The following is a 20,816-nucleotide window of genomic DNA, read 5'->3' as shown; positions in this document are numbered from 1 at the left end:
AGGCTAAGACAGCCAGCGCACCCAGGTCTCCGGAGCACCAACCTGCCAGGGGAAAGGAGCTACTCAGTCCACAGGACAACCCCCTTACCCATCTCAGCACAGGCTCAGCTTGGCCACTGGCCTGATGCCCAGAGCTGCCTCTCTCTTGACAGACTCAGCAGCTTGGGGTCACGGGGACTCACCTTCATCTGAGGAAGCTTTACTACTTCATATGGGGCAATACCTTCACCTAGTGCCCACCACCTTCTACAGGACCCAGTTAGCCTGGCTTGTTTCCCTTATTTCCTCATTCTTAGGGAAATCTTCAGTCTAGGGCACGCAGAGGTAACAGAGATCATTGTTCCCAATTTACAGACTGGGAAACTGAGTTCAGAGTGGAAAGTGAACTTCAGGGAGCCCAGTGGAGCTGGAATTTGAGCCTGGTTCTGTCTGGCTCTGAGTTGAAGGCTTTCCAAGGGAGCTGTGTGTGTGCTGGAGGGAGACAGCGGAGCCTGAGAGGAGGCAGGAATGAGGGACAGTGCCACAGTGAGGGAAACCTTAAAGCCAAACCGGGACCCTTTCCTGGCCAGGCTAGGGCACATCTGGGTGAGGAGTGCAGAGTGCAGACCACAGCAACGAGTTGGCCTCCGGTTCAACAGACTGAGATCTACTCCAGTTCTGCCCCTTCCTGCTTTGTCCCCTTGGGCCAGTGTCCAGGCCTCGTGGAGCAGTTCTGAGGACTGTGTATGTAAAACACGCAGTCCATAGTAGCTGCTCAGATGTGGGACTCTGCAGAGGTCCCTCCCCTTCACTGCTTCTCGCCGCTGTGGCAGGTGAGGATTCAGCCACCAGGGGGCCCTGCTGCCAAGGCTGACAGCGCCCCTGGGCCACGCACCTATGCACCCAGTCATTCACTCATTCCTCCCTTCTCCCAAAAACAGCTCCTGAGAGAAACAAGCTGGCCGCGTAGGTAACAGCTGCCCCCGCCGCCTCCCGCAACCACATCAAAATGACAACTAAAATACAAAACCACCATCACTCAGCGCCTCCTGAAATCTGGCTGAACAGAAGCCCTACAACCAGGGAGCTGAAGAAGCACCGAGACCTGGAGGGGCGGAGACGCGGGCGGATCGGGGCTGAATCTGAGACTAGCTGCGGGCCCACACCCAGTACCGCAGGTTAAACCCCAGAGGGAATCTCAGCAGCAGAGGTTTCCCGGAGGAGCGAGGGGTCCCAGCCCCACATCAGGCCCCCAGCCCAGGGCTCCAGGGCCGGGAAGAGACACCCTCACAACTCTGGGCTGTGAAACCAGCGGGGACTGTGTCTGAGGGCCTCGGAGGCTGCGGGAGCCCCAGCAGCTCCTCTTAAAGGGCCCGGCACGGACTCACTCGGACACTCCCTCTGCGCCCAGCGCCAGGCAGCAGCTTGAAAGGACCTGGGACACTCGGGGAGGAACTAACCTGCCTGAAATTGGGGCAAGAGCTGGAGGGGCGGCTTCCTCCAGGCAGAAGGGCTGGCAGAGGCCCTGGCTCCTGTGGCGAGTCCTCCCCGCACACAGCCGGCAGGAGGCGCCATGTTTGAATCGCCAGCACCTGACTCGCACCTTTGGCCCCGCCCCGTGATTCCCAGAGGCCCCGCCCCTCCCCACCTGCAGGCTCATCCGGACCATTTCCAGGGGCTTTTCTGTGCAAGTGGCCTCTCCAGCCTCATGCTTAGGACTTTTCTAAAATCTCTCAAACAAGCAGCAGAGGGCCCCATACAGCTTGATAAGTGGCCCCAGGCCTGGCACTAGCGGCAGCCTGCATTGGTTCATGGCTTGGCCTCTCCTGGGCACCTCCAAGCCCAGCACAAGTAGCAGCCAACAATGGTTTGCTGAGTAGCTCATGCTGGGTGGCCCTGGGCAAGGCACTGGCACAGGCTGACTTTGCAACTCCCCAGAGGTCCCAGAGACAGTGCACCCGGTGGTCAGACTCGACCATGCTGGATTACAACCCTACCACATCCACGAGTGACACACTCAGGGGCGCACTTGGTGAGCACCAAAGCTCCACTGAAGTAAACCCTGCTCCATAGAGGTGTCTCCAGCACAGCAGCTCTTTGGCTGCAGCTGCAGCTGGTCCTCACAGCTGATTGGTCTGGGGGTCAATTCCTCCCAGTGACGCCAACAGCAACCAAGGCTCAACTACAACAGGACAGTGCACACGGCCCACACAGGGGAGCACCTAGAAGGCCCAGCTCAGGTGACTGGGGAGGCTGAGCCACTGGGCCCTACGGGACACCTACAACACAAAGCCACTCTACAAATTCCAGGAGACATAGCAGCTCTACCTAATACATAGAAACAAACACCTGGAAGCAGCCAGAATGTGAAGGCAAAGAAACATGTCACACAGGAAAGAAAAGAAGAAATCTTTAGAAGAGGAACTAAATGAAGTAGATCCAAGCAAGCTAACTGATACAGAGTTCAGAATTTTGTTTATAAGGATGTTTAAGCAGACTATTAGGGAAATAACTGAGAAAATTGATAACATAATAAAGTACCAATTTGAAATGAAGGCTACAGGAACTGAAATGAAGAATAATTTACAGGGAATCAACAGTAGAGTAGAGGATGCTGAGAATCAAATCAGCAGTTTGGAACATGAGGAAACAAAAAACACCCAACCAGAAGAGCAAAAAGAAAAAAGAATCCAGAAAGGAGCCTCTGGGACAACTTCAAGAGGCCCAACATTCGTATTATTGGAGTGCCAGGAGGGGAAGATAGAGAGCAAGAAATTGAAAACCTATTTGAAAAAATAATGACAGAAAACTTCTCCTACCTGGGGAAAGAAATCGACTTATAAATCCTGGAAGCACAGAGGGTCCCAAACAAGAGGAACCCAAAGAGGCCCACAGAAAGACATATTGTAATTAAAATGCCAAATGTTAAAGACAAAGAGAGAATCTTAAAAGCAGCAAGAGAAAAGCAATTAGTTACCTACAAGGGAGCACCCATATGGCTGTCAGCTGACTTCTCAACAGAAACTTTGTAGGCCAGAAGGGAGTGGCAAGAAATATTCAAAGTGATGAAAAACATGGAAGTACAACCAAGATTGCTCTACCCAGCAAAGCTATTATTTAGAATTGAAGTCAGATAAAGAGCTTCACAGATAAGAAAAAGCTAAAGGAGTTCATCACCACCAGACCAGCACTACAGGAAAAGTTGAAGGGTCTTCTTTAAGAAGCTAATGAGCAAAAGATTCTGATGAACTAAATAGATCCAGAGACATTGACACATGCAACAGACGATCATAGTTCAGAGGGACGAGGGAAGGGGGTGGAGGGTGGGAAGAGATTAACCAAAGAAGTTATATGCATATATGCATAATCCATGGACATAGTTAATAACGGGGTGAAGGCCTGGGGAGGGGGTGGGAGCGAAGTGGAGGGGGTCAATTGGGGGGAAAAAATGGGACACCTGTAATACTCTCAACAATAAAGGTAAATTTTTAAAAATAATAATAAAAATTTAAAAAATTTTTTCATAAAAAAAAAATTTTCATGCTGCAAAAAAACCCAAAAACTAGAACAAAAAAACCAGCTCCTATGTCTCTTCCATGCCCAGTAGCACCTTGGGCAATACTGAAAGTAGAGAGGGTGAGGCATACCCCTGTTCTCAAGAAGCCTGCAGTCAGTGAGGGGTACTGTGGTAGGGAAAGTGGGGTGGGGGCAGGGCTCAGAGGATGGATAATGACTGTACCAGAGAGGTCAGGAAACCTTCTCAGAGGAAGCCTTTGAACTTGGCTTTATAGGATGAGCAGGTTTGGGCTCTCACTCTGCAGACTCTGACACCTCCCTGCTGCCCCAGGCCAAGCCCACCTGAGTGTTCACACCCACACTTACATCACTACATCATCAGCTTCTGTGAGCCCCAAATTTCAGATCCTGGCCATCTGTGCAGAGTTGGGGGTCAAAAAGCCTGCTTGGGTGCAAGGTGAGAAGGGAATGTGAGTGCACCTGGACATAGGCTAGGGAAAGTCCAGGCTTCGGAGCCTGACAACTGAGGGTCCCTACCACTGCCTAGCAATGTGTGTGAAATGGGGGTAATGATAGTCCTTAACTAAAGTGCATATCTTCAGTGTGGCTCCCTCGGCACCCATTTCTCTAATCTACAAACCAACACATCCTGTTAACCGTCTCATGGCATCTCCTGGTGGGGACCATGCTGTGCCCCCTGGGGCAGGGAGCAGGATACTCCCCTGGAAGGCCTGCTCAGACTCAGCTTTGCTTTACTGTGGGAAGACTGACTTGAGTGTTAGTGTCAGAGCCACAGAATTTTCATGAAGTGGATGGAATTCTGGAAAAGTTATCTCCCAGGGCTTAGGGAATCATCAGGGAGAAGCTGAGGAGGAATCCCTCTCTCTTTGACTTGCAAAAGGTATCTCTCTGGCTTGACCCACAAATTCAGTGGAAGCCAATGTGCTCTGTGTCTAACTCCACCACTTATCAGTGTGTGACCTGACTGGTCACTCCATTCCCTGAGCCTGTCAGATGGTGGTCATAGCAGTCCCGGCTGCTGTGGACCTATTCCTGTCATCTGTTCAGCATCCCTCCTCCCCCCTGGAATAGGGCCCTCTCCTTCTTTGGGGATCTCCTCCTCCTCCAAACACCAATTCAGCAAGGCCTTCCATGATCCTGCCCCTTGGCCCACAGGTGGACGCCTATTAAGCCAGGCCAATCAGAAGCCTTCCCTATTCTGTTCAGGTTTTTTTTGACTGAGAAAATGGCTGTGGGCTGAGAAGCTCAGCAGGCCACATGTCATTTGTCACATGTCCTTCCTCGTGGCAGAGTTAGTCTGTAGAGAGAAAGGCAGGAGAGAGAGTCAGTAGTCCTGGCATAATGTGTGTCTCTGATTCCAGCTGTGTCTGGGTCCACTGGCCTTGCTCGCCATCTGGGTGTTCACCTTCTCTTAGATTCTGACAGTCACCTCGTTGGTTGGCCTTGGTTTCTTTTTTTTTTTCTTTTTTAAAAATATATCTTTATTGATTTCAGAGAGAGGAAAGGAGAGGGAGAAGAGAGATAGAAACATCAATGATGAGAGAGTCATTGATCGAGCCCGCAACCTGGGCATGTGCCCTGACCGGGAATCGAACCCCAATTGCCTGGATTCTAGGTCGACGCTCAACCGCTGAGCCACGCCCGGCCCGGCTGGCCTTGGTTTCTAACGATACACTTTCTCACAGGGATGTGCACAGGATCAAATGAGCTGCAGTGTAGGAAGAGTTCATCCCAGGGCCTGGCCCACACTGCAGTCTCAGTAGGCATGAATTCCTTTCCCTTAATGGGCACCACGCAAGGATGGCGGTTGGCAAGATACCAGGAAGATACAAGGCATCAGCACTGGTGAAGTGATATAACTTAGCAGCTCCTGGGAAACTAAAGTCAAGTGCCTCGGGTCCCTGCAGAGCCCCAAGGGAGACCAGAATGAGAGCCCGAGGACATTTGGTGGATGGAAAAGCACAAGGCTGAGGAAAAACTTTCTGTTCCATCCCTTTAAGGGAGGAAACATTGTCAACAGCTACTCCCTCTGGGCCCGGGATACATGCTGAAGTCCCTGGAGATCCAGAAGATGGATGCCAGGAAAGGCTTTCCAGAGAAGGGACATTTGAGCTGGGGTTTGAAGGATAAATAAGAGTTTGCCAAACAGGGAAAGGACTTGGAAAGGGACACTGAACTCTCACCACCAATCAACCACTATTCGTACAGAGCTGATTAGTATGATAGTTGAGATGGCCTGGGTTTGAATCCTGCCTCAAACAAACTAGACTCTTCTGTGCTTCTGTTCCTTAACTGCAAAATAAGGAAATAGGTTGTCTTAGTGTTAAAGGAGATAATATATGTAAGGCAGTCAGAGCAATGTGGCGGCATTGTGGAGAAACACTCAATAAACACTAAGAAAAGTCTTTATGTTATCAAGTCAGTCCAATCCCCTTCAAATGCTTATAGCTGTTACCATTTATTGAGCCCCTAAGTTCCAAGCATGGTGCTAAATGCTTAGTATGCTTTGTTTCATGTAATCCTTCCAACAGCTCCAGGAGGTGAGCCACATAATGGTGTTTCGGTCCACAATGACCACACATACGACAGTGGCTCCATACATTATAATGGAGCTGAAAAATTCCTATCACCTAGTGACAGTGTCGCTGTCCTAATGTGGTGTGATGTATTACTCATGCGTTTGTGGTGATGCTGGTGCAAACAAACCTACTGCACTGCCAGTTGTACAAAAGTAAAACACACACAATTATGTACCGTACATAATAATCGACGATAAAAAACGACTATGTTGCTGCTTCATGTATTTACTATACTATGCTTTTTTTCCTTATTTTAAAATGTACTCTTTCTACTTATAAAAATGTGTGCTGTCAAAAGGGGACATCTGTAATACTTTCAACAATAAAGATAAATTTAAATTTTTTTTTAAAAAAAGACTAGAAGAATATTTTTTTTAAAAAAGTGTGCTGCCAAACAGTGTGCTCATTACGCTGGCAACAGCCTCGTCTCTTGTTTACCGGGTCTCCTGATTGCACCATTTTCTCTTGTGTTTGATTTAATCTCATATTTTGTGCAGCAACATGCTGTACAGGTTTGCAGCCTGGGAGCAACAGGCTATAGACCACGTAGCCTAGGTGTGTAGTGGGCTGGACCACGTAGGTTTGTTAAGTGCACTCACTCCGTGGTGTTCACACAATGGCAGAATCAGCTGATGAATTTCTCAGACGTAGCCCCCTTCTTAAGCGGCCAGGACTGTACTCTTATCCCCCGTAAAGGCAGGAAAACGGGCCCTGAGAGGCAAGATTACACCGCCAGCGCGGAGCAGACGGAGCAGGCTTCGCACCCGGGCCTGCCTGCCGCCCGGCCCCGGCCCCGGCGGAGCGAGGAAGGGACCAGCCTCCGACGGCCGCAGCGAGGGGCTCAGGTGCCAGCACTTCTTAGGGACTGGCTTCCGGGCAGGCCCGGGGCGGGGGCGCGGGGCTCGACGTTTGCCTGGCTCTTTATAACAACACGTCCATTCCTAACATCAGAGAGCCAGGGGTGGCCGGTGGAGGTTACTCAGGCAAAGCGAGCGCTGCGCAGTCCCAGCCGAACCCTCTCCCACCCCAGGGCTGGGCGGGCCTGGGGCTCCCGCGCGCCCCGGAGCAGGGCTAGGGCGGGCTGGGCGGACTCCCGCAGGCTCCGCAGGGTCCGCAGGGCCCCGCCTTTCCCGCGGGCTGGCGGAGCTGGAGCCTCCGGACCCCGCAGCGCCTCGCCGCGCCTCCCCTCCCCTCCCCTCGCCTCCCCTCGCCTCCCCTCGCCTCCCCTCGCCTCCCCTCCCCTCCCCTCCCCTCCCCTCGCTTCCCCTCCCCTCGCCTCCCCTCGCCTCGCCTCCCCTCGCCTCCCCTCGCCTCCCCTCGCCTCGCCTCCCCTCGCCTCGCCTCCCCTCGCCTCCCCTCGCCTCGCCTCCCCTCGCCTCCCCTCGCCTCCCCTCCCCTCGCCTCCCCTCGCCTCCCCTCCCCTCGCCTCCCCTCCCCTCGCCTCCCCTCCCCTCGCCTCGCCTCCCCGCGCCTCCCCTCCCCTCCCCTCCCCTCCCCTCCCCTCGCCTCCCCTCGCCTCCCCTCCCCGCGCCTCCCCGCGCCTCCGCTCCCCGCGCCTCCGCTCCCCGCGCCTCCCCTCGCCTCCCCTCCCCTCGCCTCCCCTCCCCTCGCCTCCCCTCCCCTCCCCTCGCCTCCCCTCCCCTCGCCTCCCCTCCCCTCCCCTCGCTTCCCCTCCCCTCGCCTCCCCTCCCCTCGCCTCCCCTCGCCTCGCCTCCCCTCGCCTCCCCTCGCCTCCCCTCGCCTCGCCTCGCCTCCCCTCGCCTCCCCTCGCCTCGCCTCCCCTCGCCTCCCCTCGCCTCCCCTCGCCTCCCCTCGCCTCGCCTCCCCTCGCCTCCCCTCGCCTCCCCTCCCCTCCCCTCGCCTCCCCGCGCCTCGCCTCGCCTCCCCGCGCCTCGCCTCCCCTCGCCTCGCCTCCCCTCCCCTCGCCTCCCCTCCCCTCGCCTCCCCTCGCCTCCCCTCGCCTCCCCTCCCCTCGCCTCCCCTCGCCTCCCCTCCCCTCGCCTCCCCTCCCCTCGCCTCGCCTCCCCTCGCCTCCCCTCCCCTCCCCTCGCCTCCCCTCCCCTCGCCTCCCCTCGCCTCCCCTCGCCTCCCCTCCCCGCGCCTCCCCGCGCCTCCCCGCGCCTCCGCTCCCCGCGCCTCCCCTCGCCTCCCCTCCCCTCGCCTCCCCTCCCCTCCCCTCGCCTCCCCTCCCCTCCCCTCGCCTCCCCTCCCCTCCCCTCGCCTCCCCTCCCCTCCCCTCGCTTCCCCTCCCCTCGCTTCCCCTCCCCTCGCCTCCCCTCGCCTCGCCTCGCCTCGCCTCCCCTCGCCTCCCCTCGCCTCCCCTCGCCTCGCCTCGCCTCCCCTCGCCTCCCCTCGCCTCGCCTCCCCTCGCCTCCCCTCGCCTCGCCTCCCCTCGCCTCCCCTCGCCTCCCCTCGCCTCCCCTCGCCTCCCCTCCCCTCGCCTCCCCTCGCCTCCCCTCCCCTCCCCTCGCCTCCCCTCCCCTCGCCTCCCCTCCCCTCCCCTCGCCTCCCCGCGCCTCGCCTCGCCTCCCCGCGCCTCGCCTCCCCTCCCCTCGCCTCCCCTCCCCTCGCCTCCCCTCGCCTCGCCTCCCCTCCCCTCGCCTCCCCTCGCCTCCCCTCCCCTCCCCTCGCCTCCCCTCCCCTCGCCTCCCCTCCCCTCGCCTCCCCGCGCCTCGCCTCGCCTCCCCGCGCCTCGCCTCCCCTCCCCTCGCCTCCCCTCCCCTCGCCTCCCCTCGCCTCCCCTCGCCTCCCCTCCCCTCGCCTCCCCTCGCCTCCCCTCGCCTCCCCTCGCCTCCCCTCGCCTCCCCTCGCCTCCCCTCCCCTCGCCTCCCCTCGCCTCCCCTCGCCTCCCCTCGCCTCCCCTCGCCTCCCCTCCCCTCGCCTCCCCTCCCCTCGCCTCCCCTCCCCTCGCCTCCCCTCGCCTCCCCTCGCCTCGCCTCCCCTCCCCTCGCCTCCCCTCGCCTCCCCTCCCCTCCCCTCGCCTCCCCTCCCCTCGCCTCCCCTCCCCTCCCCTCGCCTCCCCGCGCCTCGCCTCGCCTCCCCGCGCCTCGCCTCCCCTCCCCTCGCCTCCCCTCCCCTCGCCTCCCCTCGCCTCCCCTCGCCTCCCCTCCCCTCGCCTCCCCTCCCCTCGCCTCCCCTCGCCTCCCCGCGCCTCCCCTCCCCTCGCCTCCCCTCCCCTCCCCTCGCCTCCCCTCCCCTCCCCTCCCCTCGCCTCCCCTCGCCTCCCGTCTGTAGTTTCCGCCAAAGGTCCTTGAAGAAAATTCCAGCCGCGCCCGGCCCAGCGGCCCCGGGACGGGTTTTCCCCGCCTCGTGGGAGCGGCGGGTGCGCCCCGGCGGCCGCAGCCGGAGCGGATGGTGAGCGGCAGCCCGGCGTTCCCTGACCGGGGTCCCCGCCCGTCGTGGTCCCCAGGGCCGCTGCCTGGCCTTGGCTTCTTGGGGATGGGCGGGCCCGCGGGGCGGCGGGTTCGGGACGTCCTGGCAAACAGGAAATGAGACAAAGGCGGCGGCCCCTTATCGGGCCCCCGCATTCCTTTCAGGTGATGCCCGAAAGGCCGGGGGGACTCTAGTCCTGAGGGGCCGCCTGCCAGGCAGGAGGACCTCCCGCCTTGCCCCCTCTCAGGGCTCGGTGTGGGTGAGGAAGGTTCCTGCTGTGGGGCGCCTCCTCGCCAGGCACAGCCCCCTGGGTTCCTGGAGAGGCAGGGGCTGTGCTTAGAGGGATGGGCTGGAGTCCAGGCCTTGGAGGCAAGTGGAGGGGAGAGAATGGGTCATACCCACTCAGCCATCTCACAAACTGTAATGCCACCTTATGCCAGGGTGTCCGTGTTGATACAGGACCCACTAATGAGCCAGACCCGGTCCCTGCCCTGGGGACTATGGGGACTACGGGCCTAACGGAGGAGGTAAGTAGACACCCAGATAATGAAATCCCAGGTGCAAGGGGCAGGTGCAGGTGAGTTCAGGGAAAGGTGTCTAAGCCATGCCAGGGGGGGTTGCGGTAGTTTAGGGAAACATCAGTTACCCTCCACAGGTACTGCCTGAATGAAGTTGGCTTTGAAATGGGAGTGGGGCAGGGACAAGGGGTGGGTAGAATGGAAGGTCTCTGGACTGGGGGCACAGCACGTGCAAATGCCCAATGGCCTGCATTGTACTGGGCATCTGAGGAGCAGTGAGGACTCTGGAGTGGCCTGGGCACAGGGTGAAGAGGCTGGTGAGGTGGATCCCGATGGCCTTGAAAGCCAGGCTGAGACCTAGGCTTACTTTGCTGTCATGGGAGCCCAGGATGGTGGGGTAGAGAGAAGGCTTGGAGAGGCAGGCTCAGCTCAGCCCAGGGGCAGGGGAAGGAGAGGGGGGCCCTCACCTGGGTCTCCTGGAAAGACTGACCTGCAGAGACAGAGGCTCAACTTCTGTGGGGCTGTGCCCCCCTTGCCTGCTGATTGGTGGGCTGCCCTCCCCCCTTCAGATAGTGCTGACTCGGCATCTGAAAGGTTCCCCCCCCCCCCCCCCACGGGCTTATGTCTCTCTGGGGGTAAAAGGTCTTACCATCCATGCTTCACCTCCAAGGGAGTCAGTGCCCAGGGCCACTGACAGTTAGGGCTGAATGAAGACTCAGCTGTCTGGTCCACCCACCCCTGCCAACCAGCAAGACCTCAGTCAGCACTTTCTGCCTTCTAACCATGTGACACCCCACTCTGGCCTCGCTTTCTCTCCCTGAAGTTCCAAGTTAATAGAGTTATCAGTACTTTGTTTTATTTTAAAACTGTGAAAACAAAAATAAATATCTTTGGAGAATAAGTACAGGGGTGGGATAGGGTGGTGGGGCTGGAGACTTGATGGTGTCCTGGCTTCAGTGGTCTTGGGTGGGGGGCGGGGGGCCTAGGGTCTGCAAGCTGGTTCCTCCCCAGCCAGGCTCTGTCCCATACCCACTGGGAGTTCTGGGGGCTCCACCAGTCTCGCCTGCCCGAGGCTCCCAGGCTGGGCGCTGCATCAGCGGAACCCTGGAGAATTAGGCCCCGGCACCCGCCTGTGTCCTGATCACGGGATCTATCAGGCAGGCGGATAGGGTAGGGGGCACCACCCCAAAGGAGACTCTTCTGCCAGCTCGCCTGGCATGGTGCCCACGGCCTCAGTGGTGATTCATGTCTTCTATGCCCACACGGCCCCAGACACCCAGCACGAAGCTCTCGATGTCGCACTCGTTGGCTCCACGCAAAATTCGGAAGTGGCCCTTCTCGCCCCAGGCTGGGCCCCAGGAGTTGGCCGCGGTCTGGGAATGAAGAGGGGCTTAAGCACAGGCATGGAAAAGGGGATGGGGGGGTAGGGGGACAGTGGCTGCAGGGCCGGAAGTGCAGGGACTCACCCAGTATTTGAGCGTCCTTCCATCAGGTAGCGACTCCTCTCCCCACCTGCGGACCAGAACCAGGCAGAGGCAAGGGTGCTGACTCCACATGCTTTCAGGGGCTCCACCCCCGGGCCTCCCCTATCTGGGCCCCTGTTGCCTTTGATCACTTGGGTACACCCTAAGACTTGGGTAGGTCTCTGTCCGTGTCTGCACCTCCCTCAGTCTCCACATCTAAGTTTGTGTACCTGTGCCCAGTGTGGGGGAAGACACTAGAAGGGATAACAGGGGTGTACAGAAAAGGGGGAGCCCCATCCTGTAGACCATTTCTCTGGAACCCCACACTTCTGCCTGCCCTCCTGCCTCACTTGGGGAGCCAAGGAGGGGTGGATCCCAGGGACCAGCAGGAAGAGACTCAGAGAATGTGGGTACCTTAGAGGCCCCAAACTCCCACTGTGAAGTACTTTAGTTGGTTAGACAACTGAAATCGGTCACTCTAACATCTCCTGGTATCTCAGGTGGAGAAACTGAAGGCTGGGGAAGTGAGTCGCTGAGTCAGGCAGAGTTGAGAACAGGTGCTGAGATGGGGAGAGGCTGAGCTTTTCTGAATCCTTGTCTATATTTCATTGGAGTTATTCTGTCCCAGTGTGTAAGGAAGGAACAGTCCCTCATAAACCTTAAAAGGCACCCCACTCTTGGTGTGACTCGGGTAAGTCCCTCGTCTTTTCAAGTCTTGGTTTCCTCCTCTTTGAAGTGGGGCTTTGCAGAGAGATGGTCTGGATTCAAGACAGGCTCAGAGCCCCAGTGTAAACTCGGCTGCTCCCAACTCCCTCTGTACCCCAAAGCCCCTTACCCTGTGATCTTGACCGAATGGGTTCCATGCCGGCGGTATCTCTCTGGCCTCCCAAGGCTCACTGGTGTGTGGCTGTAGATGCCACCCTGGTACAGGAAGAAGTCTTCGTGCACCTCCATGAGGGCTGTGGGCAGAGGTCAAAGTAGGGCTGGCTCAGCCCATTAGCACAGGCACGAAGCCCGAGTGGAGATGCACACCAAGGCCCCAGGGCCTCCCCTACCAAGAATAAGTGCTCCCTCCAGGTGCTGCCCATGGGGAGGGGACATGGTCCGCCCACTTCCAGCCCCAGTGGACTTGCTGCTCAATGCTGTACAGGCCACTTGTGCTGCTGTGCCCTGTGGAATCGGGGAGCAGGAGGAGGGGTACTTACCTTGGACAGGGCCATTCTCTATCAGCTCCTTCATGATCTCCTCCTCCTGGAGGGTGGAAGGTAGGGAGGAGAGTATCCATTAGGAGAGTGGCCATTAGGGGTGAGGCTCCGGCCTTTGTCCAGCCTTCCAGCTCTCTTCCTCTGCCCCCTCACCCAAGTGCACACTTACACTGGAGCCGAGGCGGTAGGCAGGAGTGACCTGATAGATGTCATTGGCATGGACGTGGTGATTGGGGCAGCGGGCAGTGGCCTGGCGCTTGCCCCGACCCGTGGCCCGGCTGTGCATCATGCAGCGGGGTGCAGGGCCAGGCTCATTCTGCTCCTGGCCCGAGAACGGGTAGCAGTGGTCAGACACAACCCTGGAGGGGCGGCAGGAGGGAGCAATGGCAGGGTGAGCGTGGCCTTCCCGAAGGCCCCTGCGGCATGCCCTCTTTTCTATCCACACCCTGCGCTGCTCACCCTCGACGGCGCAGGAACCACCAGGCGCCATCAAGATGCCCACCATGGCAGCCCCGCTGATTGTGCTTGTCGCAAGACAGCAGGTTCTGGGGTGACAGGACAGGTGTCATGTGTCCCAGAGAATGGATTGAGACGCGGTCAGATGCCACGGCTGGCGGAAGGAAGCAGAAGGGCCATCAGAGGGCTCAGGCCTTGGCCCTCCTTTCCTGCCGAGCCAGCCCCTGTCCTGGACTTACCTGCTGTGGAGAAGGCCCAGGAGCCTGCACAGTTGCCCTGGTCAAGAGGCTCATGGATTAGGTTGGGCCACTTCTCAGAGGCCTCAAAGGCTGTGGGCAGGACCTCCCCTGGGACCAGCACTGTCTGCAAGGCAAAAGTCACTTGGTCTGCCTCCTGCTTCTGCCCGGCCTGCCCTTCAGAGGCCTGTTGGCATTAAAGGGCCACCAAAAGCCCAAGGCCTTTTGCGGTTGGATCTGAACCCTCCTGCTGTGGAAGGATTTCAGTGACCTCCACGTTGACTCGAGTGGAAGACCTGAGCACAAGACCCAAGCACTACCTGGTGCCTCCCTAGTGTCAGGAGGGGGGCAACTAGTTCTGTTTTACAGATGAGACAACTGAGGCCAAGAACAGGGAAGTGGCCAGGCCAGAGTCACCCTGCTTTTCATACTCAACCCCTGCCTCGCTCTTCCTCTGCACCTTCCAACCTGTCACATCCTCCTTCCTGCCAGACCTTGGGCTTCAGGCCGCTGAGGACAGGGGAGGGAAGAAGCAGTGGGGTCCTGCAACTGAGCAGGCTGCCAAGGCAAACAGCAGGAGGCAAATAGCAGAGGCCCCAGGGCCTAAGGGCAGGGGCAGGGGCTGCTCACCCCAGCCTTGAGCTGAAGTCCCTCATCAAGGAGGGCCACTCGGCCAGCCCCTGCCTTCTCCCTACCCACCACTGAAAGAGGGAGCCTCCAGCAGGTGCCCCAGCCCTGTCCTGTTTAAGTGCCCCTTCTTCACTCTGACTCTTTGGCTCTAGTTCCCATTTCTCCCCCAAGAGGGTCCCACTAGTGGGGAGGGAGAAGCCCCCTCGTCCCTTGGGGTTCTGCTGAGTTGTTTCCGAGAATTGCTGCTCTCTGGCCAAAGCTGGAGGAGTGTCTGTTTTTCCCTTCCCAAAATACCAAGGTGACCTCTTGTCCCCTCAGGCCCTGACCCAGCCGTACTGGGACCAATGGCATTTTTCCCAGGCTGGGGAGACCAAGAAGGGGCTCAGGCTGGAACCACAACACTCAGAATCTGAGCATCAGTACTAGTGCAGTGCATCTTTTTATAGGCAAGAACTGAAGGCCCAGAGAAAGAGAGTGACTTGTCCAGCATCACACAGCCTATCAAGGAGGGATGTGCCCAGGCCCTTGGACAAATAGGGCACAGGGTGCCAGAATCCCTGGGATCCTAGGCAATGAGGTGGTAGGATTGTGGGCAAGGATGGACTTACGTGAATCTCATTCATGCTGGTGACAGAGGAAGATGGGCGGATGGTGCCCAGGCGGTAGCGAATGCCCTCGTCCAGGGTCATGCCCCAGAAGGCGCTGTGGTTCCCAGCCCGCCACCTAGAAGAGAAGGGATGGAAGTGACAGACCTGCTAAGGCTGGGGGTACATGCATGTGGGTAGGAGAGATGTATACTGGCTAAGGGTCCACATAAATAAGACCTGAGAGTGGGTGTGCCTGGCAGGACATGCGTCTCGGGCAGAACGCACATGTGTTGTGTCTGCACATGCATGTGTGCCCACTGGGACATTTCCAGGGCCTCTTACCCATAGTTGCCCCGGTTGATGGCATTGATCATGTCTTGGTCCACCAGGCATGGCTCCTGATCACACTCCCACTGCCCTTTCTCCTGGCAGGTGCTGGCGAACGGGAAGGAAGAAGTGAGGGGATGCTGGGCAGCTTCTGAAGGGCAGAGGCCTCAGAGGTCAGTGTAGGTCTGAGATTCTGAACCAATGTCTATGGCAAGACCCTGAGATGATCCCATCCAGCCTGGTGGTTTTAAATGTCAACTTCAAGTTCACAATTCTCAAGTTTATATCTGACCGGATCTTTCCCTAAACTCCAAATTCAAGAATCTTACTGCTACTCAATCAACATCACTACTGGGGTGTCTACCAATAGGTCAAACAACACATCGCAAACTGAATCCTGGTCACCCCTACTCCCATGCCTGCTCCTCCCACAGTCCCCAGAAAATGGCCACTCCATCCTTCCTGGAGCTCAGGCCAAAAGCCTGACTTTTTCTCCTATTTGCTTATCTAATTCATTGGCAGATCCTGTTGGCTCTACCATAAGAACACATCTAAAATCCATACTACGTCTCATTCTTTCCTGTAGACCCCACGGTTCGATCACCTTTCACCCGGATTAGGCTGCAGTCTCCTATTCTTCCCGCTTCTGCCCTGTACCCACCCCCAGTATATTTTTAACACAGCTGCCAGTGTTCCTGTTAAACCCAAGTTACATCACGTCATTCCCCTGCCCAAACCCTCTACTGGCTTCACATCACAGAATAAGGGCCAAAGTCCTTACAGTGCCAGCAAAGCCCTGCACAATCTGTCCTTTTGTCCCCTCTCTGACCCCTCCCTCCTAGTCCTGGTTCCCCAGGCCCCAGCCAGGCTGGCCCTCTGACTTCACACCAGCCACGCTCCTGCCCCAGGGCCTTTGAGCTGCCCTTCTTCCAACATCCCACGGCTCACTCGCTTCTCCCTTTTTTGCTTTTAGGTCACATCGCCGGGGAGGCCTGCCCTGGCCACCCTATCTTACATTTCCACATCCTGCGCTCTTCCTGCCCCGCTTCCCGGTTTTCTTTTCCCCCTTAGATGCCATCACTGACATACTACATATTTAGTTACTGATGCTGCTTATACCTGTTTCCTCAGAGACTCTAAGGTCCTCGAGGGCAGGTATTATTTGGTATCTCCAGTGCCTACAAAACAAAACCTAGCACATACTGGGCACCCAGTAAGATCTGTTGAGTGAATGGATGAGGCAGTATAACCAAGTGACTAAGAGCATGGATTCTGCAATTCAGATCCTGGGTTCCGGTCCCAGCTGACGAGGCACGTGGCCTCAGGTAAGTGATTTAAACCGTCGTCTGTGGAACGAGGACAAGGCTGGCTCGGCCTTTCGGGGATGCAGTGGCTGGCTCGGAGGGGCCCATCTGAAGCGCTCCAGAATTGTTACGGACCATTATTGTCTCAGTACCGGAACCGGCCGGCCCTCTGGAGCGTCAGGCGCAGATCCAGCTGGCCTCCTGACAGCTCCCTGGCTGTGTGAAAGCCATCTCAAACTTCAAACGGCCAGACTGCCTTTCCCCAGCCCTGCTCCTCTCCCAACATCCTCAACTCAGATAATGGCACCTTCCCCACAGGTGTTCAGGCGAGGACGCCGTGTGCTCTGTGGTTCCAGGCCCTCCCCCCCAGCCGCCTCAATCAACAGGTCCAGGAAGTCACATCACAAAAGGCTCTGAGCCCATCTGCCTGTCACCCCTCCACTGCCACTGAGTACTCCAGGCCCTCATCACCTCTCACGAACCAGGCTCCCTGCCTTTTTCTGATCCCCCCTACACCCCTTTCTGAAGCCAGAGAGATCTTTGAAGAAGGTAAATCAGACTATGTGCTCTCTAAGTGGCTTTCCACAACACAGAACAAAATACAGAAGCCTCGCCACAGCTTAGGAGACTCACGGGAAGTGGCCTGCACCTCCCCAGGTCTCTCTCCCCACTTCACGGCTCCAGCTGCAGGGAGCTGGGTCCCATCTCCTGGCCTTCCCACAAGCTGTTCCTCCCATGTGCCCTCCTGGGCCTCTCATCTCCCGGTATCAGCATAAATGTCTTTTCCCGAGTGGCCTTCCCTCGCCCCCGCCCACTCTAAACTAAGATCCCCTCATTCTGTTTTCCCCATCACGCTAATAAGAGGTTGCAGCAATCTTGATTGTTTGTGTGTCTTCACCGCTAGACTGGAAGCTCCGTTGCAAGGATAAGGACCTGTCGTGCATTCTGGCTGCACATAGTAGGTCTTTAAAAAATAGGTGTCCACTGAATAGTTGAATTCTATGAATTCTTCGATGCTTTTACAAGCTCATAACTCTGCTATTACAAGATGCCAAATTGCCTCCTTCCAAGCCCGCCCAAGGCTCCCGCCTCCAATGTTGCCTTTATAAGGAGCCTCAAGGGGAACCAAGCAGTATGGCTGGGCTCTCTAGTCCCAGGAGGTGGGCGGGAGCACTTTCTGGGAGGGCCAGAGGAGACTGCAGGGAAAGGAGGCTCTCCTCCTCCTTCCCTCCCCCCTTAGACTCTCTCGAAGCATCTCCCATCCTCGGAGGGCTCACTCAGCCTGGGAGGCCCACAGGGCTGCCCCATACCCTCCCTCAGGTGCCAAGCACAGGGAACACAGCTGTCCAGGGCTAGCCTGGGTGGGCAGTGGGCTGGTCAGCCCTTGCCTGCCACCTCCCCTTTGCCCCTAGGGCTAAGCAGGTCTAGACTGGACTGGTGACAACAGGTCCCAGCATTCCAGTGGGGGTCTGGTGTGGCCAGGTCCCAGGGACAGGTGTGGGAGAGATTAACTCCTCAGTGTCCAGAAGCATCCTATCAGGCCTGGCAGAATCATGCAGGCACACTCCATCTTTTTGAGTACACACGCAGTTCACACACACACACACACACACACACACACACACACACACACATTCTCTCACCCAGACACACTCTCACCCAGCACCCCTCAAGCCAGTGAGGCAATGGAAACAGCCTGTGCGTAATGCATTCCAAAAATTTCCTTCTCTCTGGGGCCTCCCAGTCAAAGAGGGCAGGGGTGGAATGGGTGCAGGGCCTCCTCCTTTAAGTTACAGGGTCTCCATTATTGCCAGTAAGGCATTCAAGGCTTCCTACCCAGGCCTCCTCCACTTCCCATCTGAGGCTTCAGATTAAAGTGGGGGGCACCCCTGGCCCCTTCCTCCTCCTGTCCAGAATGGGGGGTGAAGGAGGGAGAGGGACCGCATTCCAGGGAAGGCCCTGTTGCCGGCTGGCTGACCTCCAGCTCAGCCATCCCTGACCCTCATCCGTTCCAGGGCAGCGGATGCTGCAGTCAGGGGTTTCCTTCCTGGCGCCCCCTTCTCTGACTCTCCCGTGACATGGGGAAAGGTCGAGAGGGGCAGTAGCCCAGTCCAGGCCAGGAGGAGCCAGGAATGACTCTCAGCTCAGGGCCCCACCTGGAGTCAAGTATCCGTGGTTGATCATCCCTGGGGAATGTTGTTAGAATGTTGTTTATGTAAGTTGACATGGTCAGTGTAAAAAATCCCATGTTTCAGCTGAGGAAACTGAGGCTCAGAGAAGGGAAAGGACTTTGCCCCCTGCAAGTGGGTGTCAGGGATAGGGGTTGAACCAAGTCTGTCAGTCACAAAGCCCAGAGGGTTGCCCTCTCCAAGCCCTAAACACTCACCAACGGTTACAGTTGTCCCAGTAGGTTCCCAAGACTGGATAGATGCGACCCCCATGCATACATCCTGGTGGGAAGAAAGAGAAGAGAAGCGGAACTGAGACCAGAAACGATGGGCTGAGATGTCCAAGCCATCAAAGGTCAGGTGTCCAGAAACCTGGACACACACACACACATGCACACACACACCAGCCCTCAGGGAAACTCAAGTCAAACTATAACTGAAGACATCTCCTGCAGGGCCGCACGCCAGCTGATCCTTAGGAAGTTCACCAGCGACTCCAACTTAGATCCTTCTTGCTTCAATTTCGGCCCAGCACAACACTCCTGGGATCCTTTGTGTGTAAATGAGTTGGGGCTTGGAGACAGGGTTATGGTGGGCGGGGGGGGGGGGGGGGGGGGGGGGGGGGGCGGGGAATGCATGGAGAATCTGAGGCCCAGAGAAAGCAAATGACTCCACTAAAATAATACAGCACTTTGGGATGGCAGCCCAGGGATGCAGTCTCACACCCATAGTCCCATGCAACAGGGGAAGGATTTCAATTCTCATATTGGGCAGGGCAAGTGCATAAAAAGGAAGGTGGTGAGGGCTGACAGCAGGAACAGATTTGACTCATCTCCCAGGTGTGACCAGCTATCTCAGGGGTAGAGAATCCTGGGCACAAGCAGAAGAATAGCTAAGATGACCCTGACCAACCCCTGTATGCTTTATCAACCTGAGGGTGAATCAGCGGGCGGGGCTAGCACCTTCCATGTCCGGAATATGGAAACGGGACTGGGAGAAAAGGCAGGAAGCTGCCCTTCTCCAGGGCCAACTTAGAATCCCACTGACCAAGGATCTCTCTTTCAGTCTTGCTGGAGAGATTCAAGTTAGACCAGAGCGGGGACTTCCTAGAGGTACAGAGAGTGAAGTGGGGTCTCTCCCATATTCTACAAAGCCTCCCCTGGAAATATCAACACATCAGCCTTGCTCCTGAGCCTTGCTGAGTTTGGGGCTGAAAAAGTGACCCAACCCTGGCTATCTGGTGCCCACCTTGGCTGGGGGGAAAAGGGGGTGGCACGCCGAGGCAGAAGTCCCAGAAGTCCGGGCAGCAGTCGGAGATGGTTCGGTTGCAGAAGAGGTCACAGTAACAGGTAGCGCCCAGGTAGGGCAGGGCGCAGTGGTCATCACGGCCTCGGCAGCACAGGTCCTGCTCCTGGCAGTACCGTCGGCCTGCATCCCGGATGCCCCGCAGGTGCAGAGCTGGGGCTAGCTCCCGGCGCCCACGACCCCACCGGATACCCAGGGCCAACTCAGCAGCCAACAGCAGCAGCAACAGCAGGCCCTGTGGACATCTCCACATGGTGCCTCCTGGGCCCCAGGGAGGGCAGAGGTCAGGGGTCTGAGGCAGTGGGCAGCAGAGACTCCCTGGCACCCCAGGGGCTGGTTTCTCAGCTTCCTGGGACTATGAGTCCCAGGGGGTTTAGCAGGATCAAAGCCCCTGACTCCTGTGTCCCTAGGCAGCACAAGGGCAGAGGAGCCAGCTTACATGCCTTCAGTTACAGGGGGAAGGGGGCTGGGCAAGAAAGGAAACCCCTCCCTGACTTGTATCTCTCCTGCCCTGAGTCCATCTGCCCCTGCCTCAGCCTCCATCCCTGATGTGGGTCTCTTCCATTCTCGGTGTCCCTCTGACCACTCCACGCCCCCTCTCTGCCATCTGTCACGTGCCTCTGCCTGCCCCCTCTTCCTCTCTGTACCTTGTCTACACCCTCTCCCTTCTGAACAGGGGAGCGTCCCTACCTGATGAGGGGTGTGGGCTGGCCCAGGCTGCCCCACGCACCGCCTCTGGACTCCTGTGACCGGACTCCTGTGACCGCTGGACACTCAAAGTCAAGTGAGGAGCGCGGGGCGGGATCGCTTTTTTGTACCGCCCCACCCTCGGAGCGCGGCCAGGCGGCCGCCAGAGGGAGGAGCCCGCGCCTGCACCTGGGGCAGCGCCCCGCTGGGTGGCTGGGACTAGTGAGGGGCGCAGTGACAGTGTGACTGAGCTTGCTTGGTCTCCGGTGGAAGCTGTTCCCTTAGGGGGCGGAACTCCAACCAAAAGAGAAAGGATTGTGGTCTGACACTGGTAAGGACTTCCCAATGGGCTTCACCGTGGGGCTCAGAGGCTGGCTCAGAGAAGGGGAGATAGTGGGCAGCGAAGCGCTACGTTTTGGACCTAAGTTTGGGAAATGGTGGGGGGATGCCGATGCCAAACATC

At 57.6% G+C, this 20,816-nt stretch overlaps 1 protein-coding gene across 1 annotated transcript; it reads right to left on the bottom strand.

Moving 5' to 3' along the window:
• Positions 1-10,819: 10,819 nt before the first annotated feature.
• Positions 10,820-20,444, bottom strand: TINAGL1 (tubulointerstitial nephritis antigen like 1). The gene is made up of 12 exons (XM_081145530.1): positions 20,357-20,444; positions 19,610-19,927; positions 18,580-18,643; positions 14,905-14,997; positions 14,584-14,698; positions 13,349-13,472; positions 13,113-13,263; positions 12,823-13,012; positions 12,654-12,699; positions 12,284-12,407; positions 11,452-11,497; positions 10,820-11,358 (listed from the first exon to the last, which is right to left on the bottom strand). Exons 2-12 carry the CDS (start codon positions 19,917-19,919, stop codon positions 11,218-11,220), a joined length of 1,404 nt encoding a protein of 467 aa, XP_081001656.1. The 5' UTR covers positions 19,920-19,927; positions 20,357-20,444; the 3' UTR covers positions 10,820-11,217.
• Between the last annotated feature and the right edge of the window lie 372 nt (positions 20,445-20,816).

The sequence above is a fragment of the Miniopterus schreibersii genome, assembly GCF_964146895.1.
Source record: "Miniopterus schreibersii genome assembly, chromosome: 8".
Taxonomy (NCBI): domain Eukaryota; kingdom Metazoa; phylum Chordata; class Mammalia; order Chiroptera; family Miniopteridae; genus Miniopterus; species Miniopterus schreibersii.
Note: the sequence above shows the minus strand (reverse complement) of the source record. Positions and strands in the feature narration are given on the sequence as shown.

What these genes read in the sequence shown, in the direction of transcription:
- TINAGL1 (XM_081145530.1), bottom strand. Translation starts at nt 19,919, where the DNA reads ATGTGGAGATGTCCACAGGGCCTGCTGTTGCTGCTGCTGTTGGCTGCT. An exon ending in CATTCGGTCAAGATCACAGG is followed by an intron (nt 11,498 to 12,283) that starts GTAAGGGGCTTT and finishes TCTGGTCCGCAG; the next exon opens with GTGGGGAGAGGAGTCGCTAC. An exon ending in GAAGGACGCTCAAATACTGG is followed by an intron (nt 11,359 to 11,451) that starts GTGAGTCCCTGC and finishes CTTCATTCCCAG; the next exon opens with ACCGCGGCCAACTCCTGGGG.